The sequence below is a fragment of the Coregonus clupeaformis genome, chromosome 17 (genome assembly GCF_020615455.1).
Source record: "Coregonus clupeaformis isolate EN_2021a chromosome 17, ASM2061545v1, whole genome shotgun sequence".
Classification (NCBI taxonomy): domain Eukaryota; kingdom Metazoa; phylum Chordata; class Actinopteri; order Salmoniformes; family Salmonidae; genus Coregonus; species Coregonus clupeaformis.
The window spans coordinates 15,526,872-15,544,329 of record NC_059208.1 but is presented as its reverse complement, the minus strand read 5'-3'; the positions used below and the strand labels follow the sequence as shown (position 1 = coordinate 15,544,329).

General features: G+C 45.6%; 1 protein-coding gene across 1 annotated transcript in view; it reads left to right on the top strand.

Annotated features, from left to right (window-relative positions):
* Nucleotides 1–17,458, top strand: part of LOC121585961 (E3 ubiquitin-protein ligase RNF19A) — an 86,682-nt gene that overhangs the window by 38,350 nt on the left and 30,874 nt on the right. Inside the window, 2 exon segments of the mRNA XM_045226118.1 lie at nucleotides 12,039–12,564; nucleotides 12,566–12,858. Coding sequence (XP_045082053.1) covers nucleotides 12,226–12,564; nucleotides 12,566–12,858 — 632 coding nt within the window. The 5' untranslated portion in view covers nucleotides 12,039–12,225.

Genomic DNA, 17,458 nt, shown 5'->3' with positions numbered 1-17,458 from the left:
CAAAACATCAGCCAGGAAGCATAGGAACTGAGAAGTGGTCTGTGGTCACCACCTGCAGAACCACTTCTTTATTCGGGGTGTCTTGCTAATTGCCTATAATTTCCACCTGTTGTCTATTCCATTTGCACAACAGCATGTGACATTTATTGTCAATCAGTGTTGCTTCCTAAGTGGACAGTTTGATTTCACAGAAGTGTGATTGACTTGGAGTTACATTGTGTTGTTTAAGTGTTCCCTTTATTTTTTTTGAGCAGTGTATTTTTGCACTATGGCCTATTTATTGCCTTACCTCCATAACTTACTACATTCGCACACACTGTATATATATATATATTTTTTTTTTCTGTTGTATTTTTGACTTTATGTTTTGTTTACCCCATATCAAATCAAATCAAATTGTATTGGCCACATGCGCCGAACACAACAGGTGCAGACATTACAGTGAAATGCTTACTTACAGCACTTAACCAACAGTGCATTTATTTTTATTAAAAAAGTAAAATAAATCAACAACAAAAAAGTGTTGAGAAAAAAAGTAAAATAAAATAACAGTGGGAAAACATTTCATTGGAGCCAGATTTGAACCAGCGACCTAAGGATTTCAGCAGTTAGCCTCTACAGGCCTCCGCTCTACCAACTGAGCTAACAACTCTGTGTTGTTGTTTTTATCGCACTGCTTTGCTTTATCTTGGCCAGGTCGTAGTTGTAAATGAGAACTTGTTCTCAACTGGCTTACCTGGCTATGTGGTCCTCTGTAGCTCAATTGGTAGAGCATGGCGCTTGTAACGCCAGGGTAGTGGGTTCGATCCCCGGGACCACCCATACGTAAAAATGTATGCGCACATGACTGTAAGTCGCTTTGGATAAAAGCGTCTGCTAAATGGCATATTATTGTTATTTATTTAAATAAAGGTGAAATAAAAAATTAAATAAAAAAACAGTGGGCTTTAGCATCTCCACATGACTGACAGTGGGCTTTAGCATCTGTACATGACTGGCAGTGGGCTTTAGCATCTCTACATGACTGGCAGTGGGCTTTAGCATCTCTACATGACTGGCAGTGGGCTTTAGCATCTCTACATGACTGACAGTGGGCTTTAGCATCTCCACATGACTGACAGTGGGCTTTAGCATCTCCACATGACTGACAATGGGCTTTAGCATCTCCACGTGACTGACAGTGGGCTTTAGCATCTCCACGTGACTGACAGTGGGCTTTAGCATCTCTACATGACTGACAGTGGGCTTTAGCATCTCCACATGACTGACAGTGGGCTTTAGCATCTCTACGTGACTGACAGTGGGCTTTAGCGTCTTCACGTGAATGACAGTGGGCTTTAGCGTCTCCACGTGACTGAGCAGTATGGGTTGGACAACAGGACTAGAGCTGTGATAGAGAAGACTTGGGCCTGCTTGGCGTTTTATGAAGAGACCAAATCCCCCTTACCCCTCTCTCTCTCTCTCTCTCTCTCCTTACCTCTCTCTCCCTCCTTACCGCTCGCTCTCTCTCCCTCCTTATCTCTGTCCCTCCCTCCTTACCTCTCCCTCCTTACCTCTCTCTCTCCCTCCTTACCTCTCTCTCTCCCGCCTTACCTCTCTCCCGCCTTACCTCTCTCTCTCTCTCCTTACCTTTCTCTCTCTCTCCTTACCTCTCTCTCTCTCCTTACCTCTCTCTCTCTCCTTACCTCTCTCCCTCCCTCCTTACCTCTCTCTCCTTACATCTCTCTCTCTCTCTCTCTCCTTACATCTCTCTCTCCTTACCTCTCTCTCTCCCTCCTTACCTCTCTCTCCCTCCTTACCTCTCTTTCCCTCCTTACCTCTCTCTCTCCCTCCTTACCTCTCTCGCTCTCCTTACCTCTCTCTCTCCTTCCTTACCTCTCTCGCTCTCCTTACCTCTCTCTCTCCTTACTTCTCCCTCCTTACCTCTCTCTCTCTCCCTCCTTACCTCTCTCTCTCCGTACCTCTCTCTCTCTCTCCTTACCTCTCTCTCTCTCCCTCCTTACCTCTCTCTCTCTCCCTCCTTACCTCTCTCTCTCTCCCTCCTACCTCTCTCTCCTTACCCCTCTCTCTCTCTCTCCTTACCTCTCTCTTTCTCTCTTTACTTCTCTCCTTACCTCCTTACCTCTCTCTCTCCCTCCTTACCTCTCTCTCTCCCGCCTTACCTCTCTCCCGCCTTACCTCTCTCTCTCTCTCCTTACCTTTCTCTCTCTCTCCTTACCTCTCTCTCTCTCCTTACCTCTCTCTCTCTCCTTACACCTCTCTCTCCTAATCTCTCTCCTAATCTCCTCCTTACCTCTCTCTCTCTCCTTACCTCTCTCTCTCTCTCCTTACACCTCTCTCTCCTAATCTCTCTCTCTCTCCTTACCTCTCTCTCTCTCCTTACCTCTCTCTCTCTCCTTACCTCTCTCCCTCCCTCCTTACCTCTCTCTCCTTACATCTCTCTCTCTCTCTCTCTCCTTACATCTCTCTCTCCTTACCTCTCTCTCTCCCTCCTTACCTCTCTCTCCCTCCTTACCTCTCTTTCCCTCCTTACCTCTCTCTCTCCCTCCTTACCTCTCTCGCTCTCCTTACCTCTCTCTCTCCTTCCTTACCTCTCTCGCTCTCCTTACCTCTCTCTCTCCTTACTTCTCCCTCCTTACCTCTCTCTCTCTCCCTCCTTACCTCTCTCTCTCCGTACCTCTCTCTCTCTCTCCTTACCTCTCTCTCTCTCCCTCCTTACCTCTCTCTCTCTCCCTCCTTACCTCTCTCTCTCTCCCTCCTACCTCTCTCTCCTTACCCCTCTCTCTCTCTCCTTACCTCTCTCTTTCTCTCTTTACTTCTCTCCTTACCTCCTTACCTCTCTCTCTCCCTCCTTACCTCTCTCTCTCCCTCCTAACCTCTCTCCCTCCTTACCTCTCTCTCTCCCTCCTTACCTCTCTCTCTCCTTACCTCTCTCTCTCTCACTCTCTCTCCCTCTCTCCCTCCTTCCCTCTCTCTCTCCTTACCTCTCTCTCTCTCACTCTCTCTCCCTCTCTCCCTCCTTCCCTCTCTCTCTCCTTACCTCTCTCTCTCTCACTCTCTCTCCCTCTCTCCCTCCTTCCCGCTCTCTCTCCTTACCTCTCTCTCTCTCACTCTCTCTCCCTCTCTCCCTCCTTACCTCTCTCTCTCTCCACTCTCTCTCCCTCTCTCCCTCCTTCCCTCTCTCTCTCTCTCTCCCTCCTTCCCTCTCTCTCTCTCTCTCCCTCCTTACCTCTCTCTCTGTCTCTCTCTCCTTACACCTCTCTCTCTCGCCTTACACCTCTATCTCTCTCTCGCCTTACACCTCTATCTCTCCCTCCTTACCCCTCGCTCTCTCTCTCCTTACCTCTTTCTCTCTCTCTCTCTCTCTCTCTCTCCTTACCTCTCTCTCTCCCTCCTTACCTCTCTCTCCCTCCTACCTCTCTCTCCTTACCTCTCTCTCTCCTTACCCCTCTCTCTCTCTCTCGCTCTCTCTCTCGCTCTCGCTCCTTACCTCTCTCTGTCCCTCCTACCTCTCTCTCCTTACACCTCTCTCTCTCTCTCTCTCTCTCTCTCTCTCTCTCTCTCTCTCTCTCTCTCTCTCTCCCTCTCTCTCCTTACCCCTCTCTCTCTCCTTACCCCCCCCTCTCTCTCTCTCTCCTTACCTCACTCTCTCTCCTCTCTCTCCCGGTCTCAGGCACCTTTTCTCAAAGCTGGGCTCAGCTGGTTCTAGTTTAGCCTCTTAATAAAGCTGTGTGATGAGTTTGAATAGCTCCTCTCTGCTGACTTCAGCTCTTGTCCAGATTAACTGAGTGTTTCATTCTGCGAGGCTACTGAAACCCTGTCTGGAGACGGGCTATCTAGTTGACCTGTCCCAACCCCCATCAGAATAATGCAGTACTACGCTACATCTGCTCCTGGTGATAAGCATGTACCAGTACAGTGGTCAGGACAATCTGACTGAAATGCAATATCCTCTATTCTCCATTCTTTTGGAAAGCACTGTCCTTCTCACTCCTCGTTTAGGAGAAACCTCTGTACTATTTCACCATAGTAGTTAGGGTTCAGAGCAGCCCTAAGGAGGAACTGCACAATGGTCTTTTGAAGTGGGTTAGGAAGTAATATCCTGGAGGAAGAGCTGAGGGCTTTTCTTGTCAGAAGGCTGTGCTGTAGTATAGAGTACTATAGGGCAATTCCACAGTAACGAAATTGCGCTGAGGATCAGATTTGTCACTGAAAGCTGCAATATGTAACTTTTGGGGCGACACGACCAAATACACATAGAAATGTGAGTTATAGATCTGTCATTCTCATTGAAAGCAAGTCTAAGAAGCAGTAGATCTGTTCTATGTGCGCTATTTCTATGCTTCCCGTTTTAAGTCAATTTTTTGCGTCTTTTACTTATGGTTTTGTACACCAGCTTCAAACAGCTGAAAATACAATATTTTTGGTTATGGAATAGATATTTCACAGCTGTTTAGATGGTACAATGGTTCTCTACACTATGCATTGCTTGTTTTGTCACATAAACTGAATTTTAGCAACCAGGAAATGGCGGAGCAATTTCTGCATATTGCACTTTTCTTTTTTTTTTTTATGTATGCCAAACAAAAAACATTGATTTCAAAGTTGAACAAACCATACAACTCTATGCACAATGACTACTTTTAACAATTTACACTGAACATTTTATAAAAACACATTTACCGTTAAATCTCCCTCAGTTTGTGTCCACGTCGGCACCGAATGAAAGTTAAACTATGTCTGCAGAAAGAATGGGGTGTCAGCTATGACATGACACATTAACTTTGAAAGAATCTCTTGTGGTTCTTGAACTACAGTAAGTGAAGTGGATTTATACCCAGGAACTGAATTGCTGTAACAGAATTGCATCATGGGTCCCTGATCTGTACTACACAGAAATGCATAATGATGATATGAAAGTCATGCTCTTCATGGTGATGTATCCTGAATATGAACACAAAGGTAGAAACATACAATATCCTCCTTTGCATATTTGGGTATTATTATACACACTGGCTATTATTTTAATGAGCTCTGCCCCCAAACCAGACCAAATGTGGTTGGACCACTGTACTGTACTGAACTGTACTCTACTGTGCTGTACTGAACTATACTCTACTGTACTCTACTGAACTGTACTACACTACTGTACTGAACTCTACTCTACTGTACTGCACTATACTCTACTGTACTGTACTGAACTCTACTCTACTGTACTGAACTTTACTCTACTGTACTGAACTATACTGTACTGTAATGAACTATACTCTACTGTACTATACTCTACTGTGCTGTACTGAACTATAATATACTGTACTGAACTATACTCTACTGTGCAGAACTATACTGTGCAGAACTATACTCTACTGTGCAGACCTATACTATAATGTACTGAACTATACTCTACTGTACTGAACAATACTCTACTGAACTATACTCTACTGTACTGAACTATACTCTACTGTACAGAACTATACTCTACTGTACATAACTATACTCTACTGTACAGAACTATACTCTACTGTACAGAACTCTACTGTACAGAACTATACTCTACTGTACTGAACTATACTCTACTGTCTGTACAGAACTCTACTGTACAGAACTATACTCTACTGACCGGGAGACCCATGGGGCGGCGCACAATTGGCCCAGGGTCGTCCAGGGTAGGGGAGGGATTTGGCCGGCAGGGGATGTAGCTCAGTTGGTAGAGCATGGCGTTTGCAACGCCAGGGTTGTGGGTTCGATAAAAATAATGTATGCACTAACTGTAAGTCGCTCTGGATAAGAGCGTCTGCTAAATGACTAAAATGTAAATGTAAAATGTACTGTACTGAACTATACTCTACTGTACAGAACTATACTCTACTGTACAGAACTATACTCTACTGTACAGAACTATACTCTACTGTACTGAACTATACTCTACTGTCTGTACAGAACTGTACTGAACTTTACTCTACTGTACAGAACTATACTCTACTGTACTGAACTCAGGGTTCTCCCCAAAGAATGTAAGAGGCGCTGCGCCACCTCTATAGAAAAATTAATTTTTGTGTCCAGTTGGCTGGATGTCCTTTGGGTGGTGGACCATTCTTGATACACACGGGAAACTGTTGAGCGTGAAAAACCCAGCAGCGTTGCAGTTCTTGACAAACTCAAACTGGTGCACCTGGCATCTACTACCATACCCCGTTCAAAGGCACTTACATTATGTCACAATTGTATCAAGGCTTGAAAATCCTTATTTAACCTGTCTCCTCCCCTTCATCTACACTGATTCAAGTGGATTTAACAAGTGACATCATTAAGGGATCATAGCTTTCACCTGGATTCACCTGGTCAGTCTGTCATGGAAAGAGCCGTTTTTGTACTCTGTTTATCTTTATGGAATGTGTGTTTTTGGTAATGGAATTTCAAGGCAATGTTTCTTCAACTTATAGAAGGCAGAAACATTGCTCCTAAACTAAATATAAGTGTTGATATTAGTTAAGAGGTCTTCAATATTGTTATACCTTTCTCTGGTAAATGTTTTTCTAAGATCCCTTTTCTATCTGTTTGACCAGAAATCAACGCTTTTGCTTATTCCTAATATTTAGGATGGAAAATTGTTGAAAAATGTATATATGCCTTAAATTAAAGAAAACATATACAGTGAGGGGAAAAAAAGTATTTGATCCCATGCTGATTTTGTTCGTTTGCCCACTGACAAAGAAATTATCAGTCTATAATTTTAATGGTAGGTTTATTTGAACAGTGAGAGACAGAATAACAACAAAAAAATCCAGAAAAACGCATGTCCAAAATGTTATAAATTGATTTGCATTTTAATGAGGGAAATAAGTATTTGACCCCCTCTCAATCAGAAAGATTTCTGGCTCCCAGGTGTCTTTTATATAGGTAACGAGCTGAGATTAGGAGCACACTCTTAAAGGGAGTGCTTCTAATCTCAGCTTGTTACCTGTATACAAGACACCTGTCCACAGAAGCAATCAATCAATCAGATTCCAAACTCTCCACCATGGCCAAGACCAGAGCTCTCCAAGGATGTCAGAGACAATATTGTAGACCTACACAAGGCTGGAATGGGCTACAAGACCATCGTCAAGCAGCTTGGTGAGAAGGTGACAACAGTTGGTGTGATTATTCGCAAATGGAAGAAACACAAAATAACTGTCAATCTCCCTCGGCCTGGGGCTCCATGCAAGATCTCACCTCGTGGAGTTGCATTGATCATGAGAACGGTGAGGAATCAGCCCAGAACTACACTGGAGGATCTTGTCAATGATCTCAAGGCAGCTGGGACCATAGTCACCAAGAAAACAATTGGTAACACACTACGCCGTGAAGGACTGAAATCCTGCAGCTCCCGCAAGGTCCCCCTGCTCAAGAAAGCACATATACATGCCCGTCTGAAGTTTGCCAATGAACATCTGAATGATGCAGAGGAGAACTGGGTGAAAGTGTTGTGGTCAGATGAGACCAAAACCGAGGTCTTTGGCATCAACTCAACTCGCCGTGTTTGGAGGAGGAGGAATGCTGCCTATGACCCCAAGAACACCATCCCCACCGTCAAACATGGAGGTGGAAACATTATGCTTTTTGGGTGTTTTTCTGCTAAGGGAACAGGACAACTTCACCGCATCAAAGGGACGATGGACGGGGCCATGTACCGTCAGATCTTGGGTGAGAACCTCCTTCCCTCAGCCAGGGCATTGAAAATAGGTCGTGGATGGGTATTCCAGCATGACAATGACCCAAAACACACGGCCAAGGCAACAAAGGAGTGGTTTAAGAAGAAGCACATTAAGGTCCTGGAGTGGCCTAGCCAGTCTCCAGACCTTAATCCCATAGAAAATCTGTGGAGGGAGCTGAAGGTTCGAGTTGCCAAACGTCAGCCTCGAAACCTTAATGACTTGGAGAAGATCTACAAAGAGGAGTGGGAAAAAATCCCTCCTGAGATGTGTGCAAACCTGGTGGCCAACTACAAGAAACGTCTGACCTCTGTGATTGCCAACAAGGGTTTTGCCACCAAGTACTAAGTCATGTTTTGCAGAGGGGTCAAATACTTATTTCCCTCATTAAAATGCAAATCAATTTGTAACATTTTTGACATGCGTTTTTCTGGATTTTGTTGTTGTTATTCTGTCTCTCACTGTAAAAATAAACCTACCATTAAAATTATAGACTGATCATTTCTTTGTCAGTGGGCAAACGTACAAAATCAGCAGGGGATCAAATACTTTTTTCCCTCACTGTAGACTCCTAGCTTTCATTTGACACCCAATTTAACATGCTCCTATGAACACATGTTAGTTCTCATTGGTCCTTTCACATGGAAATGACCTATAGTGTGTGCTTCCTGCCTTTTACATCCCCCAGTCTCTCCTCACTGTGGGCCCTGCCAGTCTCTCCTCTCCTCACTGTGGGCCCTGCCAGTCTCTCCTCTCCTCACTATGGGCCCTGCCAGTCTCTCCTCTCCTCACGGTGGGCCCTGCCAGTCTCTCCTCTCCTCACTGTGGGCCCAGCCAGTCTCTCCTCTCCTCACGGTGGGCCCTGCCAGTCTCTCCTCTCCTCACTGTGGGCCCAGCCAGTCTCTCCTCTCCTCACTGTGGGCCCTGCCAGTCTCTCCTCTCCTCACTGTGGGCCCTGCCAGTCTCTCCTCTCCTCACTGTGGGCCCTGCCAGTCTCTCCTCTCCTCTCCTCACTGTGGGCCCTGCCAGTCTCTCCTCTCCTCTCCTCACTGTGGGCCCTGCCAGTCTCTCCTCTCCTCTCCTCACTGTGGGCCCTGCCAGTCTCTCCTCTCCTCTCCTCACTGTGGGCCCTGCCAGTCTCTCCCTCTCCTCACTGTGGGCCCTGCCAGTCTCTCCTCTCCTCTCCTCACTGTGGGCCCTGCCAGTCTCTCCTCTCCTCTCCTCTCCTCACTGTGGGCCCTGCCAGTCTCTCCTCTCCTCTCCTCTCCTCACTGTGGGCCCTGCCAGTCTCTCCTCTCCTCTCCTCTCCTCACTGTGGGCCCTGCCAGTCTCTCCTCTCCTCTCCTCACTGTGGGCCCTGCCAGTCTCTCCTCTCCTCTCCTCACTGTGGGCCCTGCCAGTCTCTCCTCCCCTCTCCTCACTGTGGGCCCTGCCAGTCTCTCCTCCCTGTGTGGTGGCTTCAAAACAGCGCCCTCTGTCAGTTATCTAGAGTTAATATACTGTATCATTGGTAGAATGCCTCCCTGGTGGTTACTGGCCACAGTCCACTCCCCAGGGATACATCGTCTACATGGTCTACATACTTAGCCCTCCTGTTGGTCTCCTAGAAAACTGCTCCGTTAAGAGAGGGCTGGTATGGAGTGGGATGATTCTGGTTATGACATTTTCCTCATATGAATCATGATTACAGAGTGATCTATGTCGTTTTCAGCTCCGCTGTTTGTGGCCTGGCAGAGGACAGAAGACTAGTCAGCCCCCCTAAGAAGAGAAATGGGAGAAAACTGCACATAGTGTAGCTGGGTTCTGTCTGGCACACTGGTGTTGGGATCTCCTCAGTATCGTTGGGTTCTGTCTGGCACACTGGTGTTGGGATCTCCTCAGTATCGTTGGGTTCTGTCTGGCACACTGGTGTTGGGATCTCCTCAGTATCATTGGGTTCTGTCTGGCACACTGGTGTTGGGATCTCCTCAGTATCGTTGGGTTCTGTCTGGCACACTGGTGTTGGGATCTCCTCAGTATCGTTGGGTTCTGTCTGGCACACTGGTGTTGGGATCTCCTCAGTATCGTTGGGTTCTGTCTGGCACACTGGTGTTGGGATCTCCTCAGTATCGTTGGGTTCTGTCTGGCACACTGGTGTTGGGATCTCCTCAGTATCGTTGGGTTCTGTCTGGCACACTGGTGTTGGGATCTCCTCAGTATCGTTGGGTTCTGTCTGGCACACTGGTGTTGGGATCTCCTCAGTATCGTTGGGTTCTGTCTGGCACACTGGTGTTGGGATCTCCTCAGTATCGTTGGGTTCTGTCTGGCACACTGGTGCTGGGATCTCCTCAGTATCGTTGGGTTCTGTCTGGCACACTGGTGTTGGGATCTCCTCAGTATCGTTGGGTTCTGTCTGGCACACTGGTGTTGGGATCTCCTCAGTATCGTTGGGTTCTGTCTGGCATACTGGTGTTGGGATCTCCTCAGTATCGTTGGGTTCTGTCTGGCACACTGGTGTTGGGATCTCCTCAGTATCGTTGGGTTCTGTCTGGCACACTGGTGTTGGGATCTCCTCAGTATCGTTGGGTTCTGTCTGGCACACTGGTGTTGGGATCTCCTCAGTATCTTGTGTGTGTGTGTGATGTTTTCATGCATGGTTCCAGAGAACACAGTGAGCTGTGAAATTCTCCAGAACACATATTACACTTGAGCTTAGAGAGACCGTAGTGTGGATATTACACACTACACACTGCTGCTGGGGCCAACTGTGTTTAGTAATGACACCCAGACATCAGGGGCCAACTGTGTTTAGTAATGACACCCAGACATCAGGGGCCAACTGTGTTTAGTAATGACACCCAGACATCAGGGGCCAACTGTGTTTAGTAATGACACCCAGACATCAGGGGCCAACTGTGTTTAGTAATGACACCCAGACATCAGGGGCCAACTGTGTTTAGTAATGACACCCAGACATCAGGGGCCAACTGTGTTTAGTAATGACACCCAGACATCAGGGGCCAACTGTGTTTAGTAATGACACCCAGACATAAAGTGATCTCTGATCCTATATGAATCTCTCTCTCTGCGAAACATGACGTGATCTCTGATCCTATGCTTTACCGGCTCCTGACCAATTGTGCAATTTTGTGTTTTTTTCCTTGCTGATCTTTACTTGTTTTGTACATAATGTTTCCACCATCGTTTCCTCGCTTCCTTCCTGTGACCGAAAAGAGCTGGACATCAGACCAGCGATCACTAACATCGATTTGGACGAGGATTTCTACTTCAATGAGTCGGTGGAGAAGGACATACTGCTCATCCCGGACCAGGCCCAAATCCCAGACACTCGTAAAAGGAAGAGGCAGTGTTCTAGAGGCTGGCGTGCGGGATACCTGACGAGTCTTCGTCGGCGACTGGATAAACCACCTCTACCCTTCGTTCTATTGGCGAGCGTGCAATAACTGGAGAGTAAACTGCACGAGCTCCGTTTGAGACTGTCCTTTCAACGTAATCTGAAGAACTGTAATATCCTATGTTTCTCAGAGTCGTGGCTGAACAAGGACATGGAAAATATAAATCGAGCACATTTTTCTATACATCAGCAGGACAGAACGGAAGCTTCTGGTAAACTCAAGGGGGGAGTTGTGTGTCTCTTTGTTAACAACAGCTGGTGCGCGATCTCTAATATTAAGGAAGTCTCGAGGTTCTGCTCGCCTGAGTTAGAATACCTTATGATCAATTGTACACCATATATTTACATTTTTCGTAGCTGTCTATTTACCACCACAAACCGATGCTGGCACTAAGACCTCACTCAACCAGCTGTATAAGGCCATAAGCAAACAAGAAAATGCTCATCCAGAGGCGGTGCTCCTAGTGGCCGGGGACTTTAATGCAGGAAAACGGAAATCAGTTTTCTACCAGCATGTCACCTTTGCAACTAGAGGCGAAAAAACTCTAGATCACCTTTACTCCACACACAAAGCTCCCCCTCACCCTCCAATTGGCAAATCTAACCACAACTCTATCCTCCTGATTCCTGCTTACAAGCAAAAACTCAAACAGGAAGCACCAGTGACATGCTCAATACGGAAGTGGTCCGATGAAGCGGAGTCTAAGCTACAGGACTGTTTCGCTAGCACAGACTGGAATACGTTCCGGAGTTAATCAGATGGCATTGAGGAGTTTATCACAGTCACCGGCTTCTCTAGTTCATACGATGATTGAAACGATGACTCCAGATGTGGAGTGTATCTTGTTTAATTTTAGAAACCTGTAGTTAACGTTCCACATGTAGATGCTTGGTGTTTGAATACTTGTTAACAGATACTTTTGTTTCCTTCTCTTCTATTTTATCCTCAGGCACCTCTGAGCCCCGGAGACCCAGGAAAGGACTGACGAGAACACCATGGCTTAAACCCTGTGTGCCCCACTAGACACCTGACCCCCCCCCCCTCCCTCCCTTCCACTGTCCACAACCCCACCCACCTCAGTCTCTCCCTGTTCCCAGCCTCCCTAACTCTGGGCAGCGCCCCCCTCTGGAGACAACATGATGATGAGCCTCCAGAAGGACCACGCCATGGGCTCTGACCGGGACCTTCAGTCCTCCACCTCCTCCTCAGTCAGCCTGCCCTCCGTCAAGAAGGCCCCCAAGAAGAGACGTCTGTCCCTGGGGAACCTGTTCAGACGGCGCCGGGAGCCCAAGAGGAAGTCCAAGGAGCTCCATGGAGGAGGAGGAGGAGGAGGAGATGCCATCGCCAGCATAGACAGCATCCACTCAGACCTCATGCTAAACGATAAGAACTCTGCCTTCTCAGTGGCAGGAGCTGCCTGCACCTCCTCCCTAGGGGCCTCATCTTCCTCCTCCTCTTCTTCCTCCCAGGGGTCCAGAGCTGCTGGAGTGCCCTCTGTGCCTTCTACGCCACTCCAGGGACAGTTTCCCAGACATCATGACCTGCCACCACCGCTCCTGTGCGGACTGCCTGCGCCAGTACTTGCGGATAGAGATCAGTGAGTCGCGCGTCAACATCAGCTGTCCAGAGTGCTCCGAGCGGTTCAACCCCCACGACATCCGCATCATCCTGGGAGACCAGCCCCTCATGGAGAAGTATGAGGAGTTCATGTTGAGGCGATGGCTGGTGGCTGACCCTGACTGCCGCTGGTGCCCCACCCCCGACTGCGGGTAAGAACCTCAGCTCAGACACACAGGGCGGGCCACACTGAGATTTCTGGATCAGATGGAATCATTTAGCATCTAACAATATTATGGTCTAAGCCCAGTCCTAGATATGAGTATAAATTCAGCATTTTCTGTCCCTGAAACCAGGGATGTTTTTCATCTAAGACTGAGCTCTTTTTGTCCTTCCATTTCCCTGGCCAGTAATCTCTCTCTGTGTTAGAGAGAGGAGAGGGAGTGTATGCTAGCCTGTGACCTCCAGCTGTGTGTCTGGTCCTCTGCCAGCCTGCTACCTGGCCTGCCTCAGTGGAACAATAGAGCAGAGTAGGCCAGGCATGCAGTGTGCTGACTGCATTGTTTAGCTTTAAACCCATTGTGCATTTAGTAGTGCTGAGTGATTTAGTGCATTTTGAAGTCTGTTCGATTCTAAAAAAAAAAAGATTCACGTTTTTTACATTTCGGTTTCAATTATTAAAACATTAAATGCATTATGAAGTAATGACATACAAATTATTTTAGAGCTGGAGCCTCCCGAGTGGCTGGCTCCCGGGTTAAGTGAGCAGTGTGTCAATTTCGTGATATCCAATTGGTAGTTACAGTCTTGTCCCATCGCTGCAACTCCTGTACGGACTCTTTAGAGGCGAAGGTCATGCGTCCTCCAAAACACGACCCTGCCAAGCCGCACTGCTTGTTTAACCCGGAAGCCAGCCGCACCAATGTGTCGGAGGAAACGCTGTACAACTGGTGACACGAGTCGCCACAAGGAGTCTCTAGAGCGCGATGGGACAAGGACATCCCGGCCGGCCAAACCCTCCCCTAACCCAAACGACGCTGGGCCAATTGTGCGCCGCCTGGGATCGAACCCGGGTCTGTAGTGACGCCTCTCGGGAGGCCCCCCTCTGAGTTCTATTGGATAAGTAACTCTCCAACCATGTGACGGCAGGTGATGTGAAGCCATAATAAGTGATTTTTTTTAAAATAACAAATTATCATAAATAACATCAAAGGCTGAACTGAAATCTACCAATATAGCTCCAACTATTCTTATTATCCATTTATTTTAGCCAAGCAGTCATCTGAGTCAGTGCAGTATAAGTTGAGTGCCCTTCCCTATATGCATGCTGAAAGTCAGTAGTTAACTTGTTCTTTGAAAAATAGCATTGTATTTGGTCAAACACAATCCTCTCCATCAGTTTACTATGAACAGGCAGCAAACCGATTGGTCGGCTGTTTCTCAGCAAAGGGTGCTTTACGGTTTCCTTCCACGCCTGGGGACACACTCCTTTTAGGCTTTGGTTAAAGACGTAGCAAATAGGGGTGGCATCAGTCTGCTGCCAGTCTAGATAGTTTCCATCTAGGCTGTCTATACCTGGTAGCTTTGTTATTGATGGAAAACAATCGTTTTTCCACCTCTAACACACAATTTCAAAACAGAAATCCTTCTCTTTCATTATTAGAATGTTGTCATTTGACTTCTGTTTGTCTACTTTACTAGTGAAAGTCATTGAAATGATTGGCTATATCAAAAGTTTTTGTTTTAAATGACCCATCAACTTCAATGAAAGATAGAGATGAATTGGGTTTTCCGCCCATAATATTCTTTAATAGTTTAAGTAATTTATCTTGTTTTGGTAATAGAATTTTAGTTACAAAATGTCTCAATTGCCAGTATGTCAACCAATCAGCTGAGGAGCCTGACTTGTTGGCCACTTTTTTGCGTCATTTCTTTGAACCATTCTTCAGTTCATCATCGATCCTGATGGCTCCAACAGTTCTCACAGGAAGTTTAACAGGTGCATGCTTGTCAACAATTGGCTAGAATATTTTTACAAATACTCCAAGTGCTGCATCTGGATTCTCCTCCTTACACACATCAGACCAACATACATGTTTTACATCCTCTGTAGCTCAGCTGGTAGAGCATGATGCTTGTAACGCCAAGGTAGTGGGTTCGATCCCTGGGACCACCCATACACAAAAAAGTGTATGCACGCATGACTGTAAGTCACTTTGGATAAAAGCGTCTGCTAAATGGCATATTATTATTATATTATAAAGAGTCCTGAGAAATGTTTTTGTATGATCTCTTCTAAATTACTTTAGGCCCTGCCTTTTGGTACTTTGGTTTTCCTTGTTATTGCCACAATGTTATGGTCACTACAGCCAATGGGAACTGATATTGTTATGGTCACTACAGCCAATGGGAACTGATATTGTAATGGTCACTACAGCCAATGGGAACTGATATTGTAATGGTCACTACAGCCAATGGGAACTGATATTGTTATGGTCACTACAGCCAATGGGAACTGATATTGTTATGGTCACTACAGCCAATGGGAACTGATATTGTTATGGTCACTACAGCCAATGGGAACTGATATTGTTATGGTCACTACAGCCAATGGGAACTGATATTGTTATGGTCACTATAGCCAATGGGAACTGATATTGTTATGGTCACTACAGCCAATGGGAACTGATATTGTTATGGTCACTACAGCCAATGGGAACTGATATTGTTATGGTCACTACAGCCAATGGGAACTGGTATTGCTTTGGAGCAAAGCTCTGCAGCATTAGTGAAGATATTATCAATACAAGTGGATGTCACAGATCCAACACTATTGATATACACTCTAGTTGGTTGAGTGATAACCTGGGTCATATTACAGCCATTAGTCACAGATCAACACTATTGGTATACACTAGTTGGTTGAGTGATAACCTGGGTCATATTACAGCCACTAGTCACAGATCAACACTATTGGTATACACTCTAGTTGGTTGAGTGATAACCTGGGTCATATTACAGCCATTAGTCACAGTAAGAAGCTACTTCTTGAGAGGATAATGAGATGATAACCAGTCAATGTTCAGGTCATCAAGAAAATACATTTCTCTGTTATCATCAGATACCTTATCTAACATCACACACATATTCACCAGATAGTGACAGTCTACACTTGTCCTATAGCAGATCATATTCTCCAGATAGTGACAGTCTAAACTTGTCCTATAGCAGATCATATTCTCCAGATAGTGACAGTCTAAACTTGTCCTATAGCAGATCATATTCTCCAGATAGTGACAGTCTAAACTTGTCCTATAGCAGATCATATTCTCCAGATAGTGACAGTCTAAACTTGTCCTATAGCAGATCATATTCTCCAGATAGTGACAGTCTAAACTTGTCCTATAGCAGATCATATTCTCCAGATAGTGACAGTCTAAACTTGTCCTATAACAGATCATATTCTCCAGATAGTGACAGTCTACACTTGGTGTCCTATAACAGATCATATTATCCAGATAGTGACAGTCTAAACTTGTCCTATAACAGATCATATTCTCCAGATAGTGACAGTCTACACTTGGTGTCCTATAACAGATCATATTCTCCAGATAGTGACAGTCTCAACTTGTCCTATAACAGATCATATTCTCCAGATAGTGACAGTCTACACTTGTCCTATAACAGATCATATTCTCCAGATAGTGACAGTCTAAACTTGTCCTATAGCAGATCATATTCTCCAGATAGTGACAGTCTACACTTGGTGTCCTATAGCATATCATATTCTCCAGATAGTGACAGTCTACACTTGGTGTCCTATAACAGATCATATTCTCCAGATAGTGACAGTCTAAACTTGTCCTATAACAGATCATATTCTCCAGATAGTGACAGTCTAAACTTGTCCTATAACAGATCATATTCTCCAGATAGTGACAGTCTACACTTGTCCTATAACAGATCATATTCTCCAGATAGTGACAGTCTACACTTGTCCTATAACAGATCATATTCTCCAGATAGTGACAGTCTACACTTGGTGTCCTATAACAGATCATATTCTCCAGATAGTGACAGTCTACACTTGTCCTATAACAGATCATATTCTCCAGATAGTGACAGTCTACACTTGGTGTCCTATAGCAGATCATATTCTCCAGATAGTGACAGTCTACACTTGCCCTATAGCAGATCATATTCTCCAGATAGTGACAGTCTACACTTGTCCTATAACAGATAATATTCTCCAGATAGTGACAGTCTAAACTTGTCCTATAACATATCATATTCTCCAGATAGTGACAGTCTACACTTGGTGTCCTATAACAGATCATATTCTCCAGATAGTGATAGTTTAAACTTGTCCTATAACAGATCATATTCTCCAGATAGTGACAGTCTACACTTGTCCTATAACAGATCATATTCTCCAGATAGTGACAGTATACACTTGGTGTCCTATTGCAGATCATATTCTCCAGATAGTGACAGTCTACACTTGGTGTCCTATAGCAGATCATATTCTCCAGATAGTGACAGTCTAAACTTGTCCTATAACAGATCATATTCTCCAGATAGTGACAGTCTAAACTTGTCCTATAGCAGATCATATTCTCCAGATAGTGACAGTCTACACTTGGTGTCCTATAGCAGATCATATTCTCCAGATAGTGACAGTCTACACTTGGTGTCCTATAACAGATCATATTCTCCAGATAGTGACAGTCTACACTTGGTGTCCTATAGCAGATCATATTCTCCAGATAGTGACAGTCTACACTTGGTGTCCTATAGCAGATCATATTCTCC